This window comes from Poecilia reticulata, linkage group LG18, assembly GCF_000633615.1.
Source record: "Poecilia reticulata strain Guanapo linkage group LG18, Guppy_female_1.0+MT, whole genome shotgun sequence".
Classification (NCBI taxonomy): domain Eukaryota; kingdom Metazoa; phylum Chordata; class Actinopteri; order Cyprinodontiformes; family Poeciliidae; genus Poecilia; species Poecilia reticulata.
The window spans coordinates 3,420,767-3,427,701 of record NC_024348.1 but is presented as its reverse complement, the minus strand read 5'-3'; the positions used below and the strand labels follow the sequence as shown (position 1 = coordinate 3,427,701).

The 6,935-nt window shown below is 37.9% G+C and overlaps 2 protein-coding genes across 2 annotated transcripts in view; one reads left to right on the top strand and one right to left on the bottom strand.

The window, feature by feature from the left end:
• cd99l2 (CD99 molecule-like 2) overlaps nt 1–610 on the bottom strand; it is a 9,639-nt gene extending 9,029 nt beyond the window's left edge. Inside the window, exon 1 of the mRNA XM_008434998.2 lies at nt 425–610. Coding sequence (XP_008433220.1) covers nt 425–485 — 61 coding nt within the window. The 5' untranslated portion in view covers nt 486–610. The remainder of the gene's footprint in view (nt 1–424) is intronic.
• Nucleotides 611–2,210: 1,600 nt separating this feature from the next.
• Nucleotides 2,211–4,120, top strand: LOC103480206 (macrophage mannose receptor 1-like). Its single transcript, XM_008435082.2, has 5 exons — nt 2,211–2,601; nt 2,682–3,062; nt 3,153–3,509; nt 3,775–3,875; nt 4,007–4,120. Exons 1-5 carry the CDS (start codon nt 2,568–2,570, stop codon nt 4,118–4,120), a joined length of 987 nt encoding a protein of 328 aa, XP_008433304.2. The 5' UTR covers nt 2,211–2,567.
• Nucleotides 4,121–6,935: the final 2,815 nt, after the last annotated feature.

Genomic DNA, 6,935 nt, shown 5'->3' with positions numbered 1-6,935 from the left:
TATATATACAATTTTATATCTTTGTGTCATTTCTCAGCCGAAAAGGAAAAGATGCTCTTGGTCTGTAAAAGGTCACACATCCCTACTTTCTCCTCCTCTGGGTGTCTCACCACATGTCTCTGCAAAGTGTCTGCACTGACTGCTAGTCTCCTCTGTCAGCAGCCTTCTCTTTATTTGCATAAACCGAAGGTTTAATACCAAATTATTATAACCAATTAATAATTCATACAACCATGCAGGCAGATAGCCTATAAATGTCGGGTCTATGGAAAAAGGAAAACAATCATATGGACGATAGCAAGCGGAGCGTTTCATCCTCGTGCGTCTCTGAGGCGCATAACTGTACCTCGTGCCCCACCAACCTGCTACGGCACAAAGAGGGCCGACGCCGCAGCTGCATTCAGATGTAACAGAGGGTTCTTACCTCCAAGCGGCAGCAGGAGCGCCAGGACACACAGGGTCCACACAGAGCGAAAGGTCAGCATGACTTGCGGACTAAATTCAGCTGAAATAACGGTATTTTCTTCGCTTTAAAATAAAGCCGACTAGGCAGAAACCTTTGAGTGCCGCACTCACTGACACACCCACATTGGGCCACTTCCTGCTACCTTTCAAAATAAAAACCGAAGAATAATTGGTAACAATGCAAAACATACAGAAAATAGAGGAAAACTGGCCACAATAGCATGCTTTTGCAAACGCTTCTAAGGAAAGAGGGTGGTGAGAAGTTAAAAAGTTTTGCACTAGAAGGCATAAAAGGATACATTTCTATGGAAGCCCGTTTCTGTCACTGTGGTAAAAAAAAAATCCCATTGTATTGAGATACTCATTACTCATTATCTCATATCTCATTGTAATACCTCAATATAACGAGATACTGTACCTCGTTTTTCATCGAAAATCCTTTAACTGTTTACCGTACAAAAAGGTAAAGTAAAGCAGAACCTGTACTATTTCACTGGTGATCTCCTCAGCTCAAATCCACACCATGAGAGAAGGCCTCCTGTCTCATTAAACACCAAATTTGGTCCATCCATCCATCCATCCATCCATCCATCCATCCATCCATCCATCCATCCATCCATCCATCCATCCATCCATCCATCCATCCATCCATCCATCCNTCCATCCATCCATCCATCCATCCATCCATCCATCCATCCATCCATCCATCCATCCATCCATCCATCCATCCATTTTCTTTACACCCTTTGTCCCTCAGTGGGGTCGGGAGGGGTGCTGGTGCCCATCTCCAGCTAACGTTCCAGGCGAGAGGTGGGGTCACCCTGGACAGGTCGCCAGTCTGTCGCAGGGCAACACAGAGACACACAGGACACACAACCATGCACACACACAATCACACCTAGGGAGAATTTAGAAAGGCCAATTAACCTGACAGTCATGTTTTTGTACTGTGGGAGGAAACCAGAGTACCCGGAGAAAACCCACGCATACACAGGGAGAACATGCAAACTCCATGCAGAAAGACCCCGAGAATTAAACTGATTCAAGGAGGAAAAATATCCCAAATTCATTATATACCCAAATTGTATATACGATGAAATTAAAATATTATTTACATAAAATTTTAACCATATGAGTTTCAAAATACCATTCATTATTTCAAAGTATATTCCATTTCTTCCACCTACTTCATACGTTGTCAGGGTTAATCAGGTCATCTTTTCATATATAGTGATTTTTATTCCTCCTAATAAAATTGCAGTTTAATTTATTAGTAGCCTTAATGATCTTGGTCAATGCAGAAAGAAACAAGCCGTGAAGACAAATCTGGAGAGACTCCAATAGCCTAACAAAAATTGAGCTGTCTGTCTGTCTGTTCCTAATTAGAATCAACTTACAGTTGTCATTTGTTCCAAGAATTCTTCTTTGTTATCACCACACAAGTATTTTAGTTGATGATCTTTAGCTCACATTTATTTAAGTTTAGTTGAAGTCCAGCGTTTGAAGAGCTAAAGGGATTTGATCTTGATTTTTCAAGAGAAGAATCAGATCATCCACCAAGTGACTCTTATTACTGGCTTGCTTATCACATCATTTCCAGCCATTCCACTGTTTTCCATTAGAATGGACAGCATCTCTTCAACCATTACAAATAACTATGATGGACTTCTACAACATTGACAGGTTATTTTACAAATGTTTAATCTGTTAAGTGTTCCATGATTTAGGGCTACAAGGCTGTTTATGTCTGTATATAACGTCTTAGTAAAATTTCTGAATGTTTTTGCAAATCCTAAATGAGTATGTATATCTAACAAAATTGCAGCTCTAGAGTTTTGCATTGTGCTGTGGATAACGATGCATACGGGTGTGAGTTGTTTCTTTTATGTACATCATTTGGTTATGAAGCATAGATACGATGAACTCAAGTTGCAAATCTTGTCCGTAGTTTCAATTCAAACATTTTCTTGGAGCCTGCTGCTGCAACATGTTTTGCATACCTAAAGACAAATAGTCAAAAAGCACACAGAAGGGTTGTCATTTTCCCAGACTGCTCTGAGAAAGCCAGCGTTTTCTTCTGCAGTCCACAGTGTCAACTCACAATGGAGAGGATCTTGCTAGTCTTGTTTCTTTCAGGTCAGATGCTTTTATGTACATTTCTATTAAAGATAAACATTGACTATTTTCAAAATTTTAAAATGCCCACTTTTTTGCAGCCTGCCTCATCTTCTCTAGCAGCCTTTCTCGTCAGTACCACTTTGTTGATCTAGCTCTGACTTGGACTGAAGCTCAGGCCTACTGCAGACAAACGCTTACTGACATCGTCACCATCCAGGACTCTGAAGAACTGACCCGGCTCTTGGACACGCTTTCATCTGCTAGGCATAGCTCTGACGCCTGGATTGGTCTCTACAGTGTAGTCCACTGGATGTGGTCTGATGGCTTCACAGGGGCCGGTGCTAACTACAGCAATTGGGAAATCATTTTTAATGAGCCAAATTTTATTGGAGCCAGTCAGTTCTGTGTGTCTGTCGGAAGTTCTGGATTGTGGTGGGACGATTACTGTTCAGAGAATTACTCGGTTGTGTGTTACAATGGTAATCAATGTGTAGCAGGATTTCTCAGAAGCATTATTCTAAAATAGGATGTGAACCACTTACTGACCTCTTACTTGTTTTAAACAACAGGCACACAGCTGGATCCTCAATATGTTTATGTGAACAAAGAAATGAATTGGTCCAGTGCCCAGATGTACTGCAGGGAGAACTTCGTAGATCTGGCTACAGTAAGCAGTGATGAACAGAACTGGATGATCGAGAAATTGATGTATTTTGGAAGCTACTCGTGGATTGGTCTCTTTAGATATTCAAACTTCTTCTGGTCTGATGGCAGCAGTGTCTCGTTCACCAACTGGGATAATGTCTACAATCCAATCGACTCAATGACTCTTATCTGTGGCATAACATCTGTAAACAATGGGGGAAAATGGAGGTTTTTGTCCTGTGAAACAAAATTACCTGTTGTCTGCTACCATGACCCCATAGGTAAGTATTTCAATGATGAGATTTTTAGACTGATTTTCATTTTTACTTATGCTCTAAAATAATCACAAAAACTTCATGGTAAAAGCTGATGTGCACTTCCACCTTCTAAACTTTAACCTTCTAAAACTAAACAAAACGTTAACCATTTATATGTTGAGTAACAGGCATAAACAGGCTGAATTCATGGCACTTACTTAATTTGCACACCACAAACTGGTGAGTGACTACTAGTCACAACTTTCATCTCTTTTTCATTTCAAACTAGTAAAGAAGCAGAGCGTGAAGCTGAGCGTGAAGCTGAGACTGAAGACTGAGGACTCTGTCAATCTCAACGACGCTGTTCTGAAAGACAGCATCCTTAAGAAGGCAAGGCTGGGATTTTTAGGGCTCAATATGTGGTTGTATTAATCATGCTTGGAATTTGAGGTTGTTGTTTTTTTTGTTGTTTTTTTTGTAAACAGATGCTTTTTAAAATGTTTTCTATTTACATCTCCTAGCTCCAGGACAGGCTGGAGGAGAACGGAGGGGATGAGATCACCCTGAAGTGGAGAGAGCAGCCTGATGGTGAAGTCTTCAAGAAAGAAGGACAAGCAGTGGTGCCTGTTCTTTAAGATACAAACCCTAGATTTATTGTTTATTGCCAGATTTTAACACAGGAAAATGTTCACTAAATTAGTGGTAAAAAAAATTTATTTAAAAATGATTTGTCTACATCATCCATTTGATCCAAGTCATATAAGAAAACACATTGGTAAAATATATTTTATACAAATACAGTGTAAACTAAAGCAACAGCATGGCAAACTAAAACAAATTTAAGATATAAATGTATGTACAGATTTAAGAGTGTGAAAAGGTTGCAAATTTCTGATATACAGTAAATAATATATCTGATATGTACAATATGTGTTTTTTGGCTTGAACATTTTAGGAGTTAATCATCTCCATTCTTTTATAAGCTTCAAAAGCTGTGATTACAAACAATGAGTCCAATTCTACAGTGTATCATCCATGATATGAAGACATAAAAAAGACTATTTTTCAGAACCACAGATAAATTAACCTGTATTGACTTAGATTGTTTACCTGCTTGTCCGAGACAAGAATGTTTAGATATGAATATTAAAAATGTGACAAGTTATTTCTGCTTTATTTGAAATAAGCGCTAGTGCTGTGGGTGAAACTCAAAAAAGTGATGGAACATAATCTGTAATAAATCCTGTTGGACCTTCATGAATAGATGTTAAGACATATTTTTCTCTGCAGGTTTTCTGTATCAGTTTGTTTAAAATAAATAGTTTTTTTCTCTTGTATTCTTATGTTTAGTCTGTGATTAGATTGCTGATTTATTTCAATAAAGTAATCATTTGCACAATTAATTGTAATGCTTGTAAAACTTCTTTTAACTTTCTTACTTCCTGATTGTCAGATGTTCATGTGTTAAGTTTAGCCTAACAAAAGAGATTTACGTTTATAACCTCCACTGATAATGTGCTTAAGATGTTAAAACTACAATATGTAACTTATATTAAAAATATTTTTTGGACATATTTGTTAAAACTGTCACTATGTTGTGACAGAATGAGACAGATAATCTGAAACAAATGGAACTCTTCTGCCTGCTGTCATATGAACTAATACTCTGTTAATACTGTCTGAAACAACCAATCACAGAAAGAAGAAGGGACTTTGAGCTGTCAATCACTCCTGTGTATGAGCTGCTCACACCCTCCCCTATATCCCTCTGCTAAGCTACAGCTGGTTCACCATTGTTAGTGTGGCCGCCTCCTCAGTATGCAGTTATGTTCTCCAGAGTCCTGCTAATGTGCCTACATACCTGCCCAACATTACTTATTGAGGTTATTTGCATCGTCATTCCATTTTTCTAATTTTTGTTTTTCAAATACAGAAATAAACCTGATGAGATGACACTAGAACGGCTGGGACTAAAGCAGACTTCTGTACCCTCATAACTCTGATCTCAAAAACATCTTTGCAATTATGCTTATTCTGTTTTATGAGCCTTTAAAATAAAACCTAGTTTAATGTCTAAAATGTTATCTCCAGATAAAATATTTCAATTCAGTGGTAAAAGATTTCTGCAGAGGGGATTGATTGAAATAATTAAATATGGGGCGGGGGGGACAGATTTCTCACATTCACATTACTGCTTGTTTCTCTTTAAGATATGCTGTTCTGACCGCAGATGGACAATAATAATAAATCTAAAGATAATCAATCCAAAAGGCTCAAGAGGGACAGAGGTTTTAAAACCACAGAAATGTATGAAGATGTAACTTTAGTAGCTCCCAATTCAAGTGGAAGGAAAGCAGGTTTGGGCTGAACTCATGAACTTGTGTTCCAGAAAAACGTCCTTCTCATCGAGTGCAGTATCATTTCTTTAAAGCCTGGCATTATCTTAGAAAAGAGAATTCAAAGACAAAGCTGGAGGATGACTTCATTACTAACATTTCCCTACACTCAGTCACTGTGAAACACTTTTTCCTAAAATAGTCATTAGAACTATGAGGGATAAATGTGATTTACCTAGAAAGGTTTGAGTTTGTTCAGTGAGTCTAAAGACAAACGTCATGGATTGTTCCGCTTTCTAGAAATGATGCATGACGATGGGTTCATTTGCATTTAGACATATTTTTGTTTAACTTGTACTGACTGTTCAGGATGTTGCAGTTTTTATTTATTTGCTGTGAGATATTTCAACTAATTTTGGGTAAGATTTCAGAATGTTGCAAAATTTGGTATTATATATTTCTCATAGGTTCTTCCATCTCCTTCATTGAGCAAATACTAAAAGGCATCCAGTCCTTTCTTTTCACTGCAGCACAATTCTATATTCAATGGAAACACAGCTGCTCATATTTTGTTTAATGGGACTTTTTCAAATATTTTGAGAGTTGTGCCATGAAGTAGTATTGATATCACTTAAGATTGTAGCCTCCTCCACTGACCTGTAGGACCTTAACATCTTAACATAGATGACCTTCCTCCCTAACTGCTCCTTCTCTCTGCAGACCTGAGCCTTCTTCTCTGAAACATCCCGGTTCGGATTATGTTGTCCCCAATAAATCCAAAATGTCTGACCCTTGTCCCTCTGCCCCCTCCAATAACTTCTCACCCCAGTTACTCTGTTAGTAGGAAACATAAATGTCCAATTCATTTGTGAACATCATAAAGTGCTTTACAGTTGCTACTGTCCCTGTTATTTTGCATAACCTTCCTCCACTTCTATATTTTGTCCTAATTTCAGTGTGATAAAATAATACAATCAAGTGAAACTCATCATCACACACACCCTTTAAAAATAAAGACTTGAAATTTACTCAGTGTTTCTGAAGTAAGTGACACAAAATATAGAACTTTTTCACAACTTGCTAGACCCAAAGAACTTGTTTATATATATATATA

What these genes read in the sequence shown, in the direction of transcription:
- LOC103480206 (XM_008435082.2), top strand. Translation starts at nt 2,568, where the DNA reads ATGGAGAGGATCTTGCTAGTCTTGTTTCTTTCAG. An exon ending in CTCGGTTGTGTGTTACAATG is followed by an intron (nt 3,063 to 3,152) that starts GTAATCAATGTG and finishes TTTAAACAACAG; the next exon opens with GCACACAGCTGGATCCTCAA. An exon ending in AAGACAGCATCCTTAAGAAG is followed by an intron (nt 3,876 to 4,006) that starts GCAAGGCTGGGA and finishes TACATCTCCTAG; the next exon opens with CTCCAGGACAGGCTGGAGGA.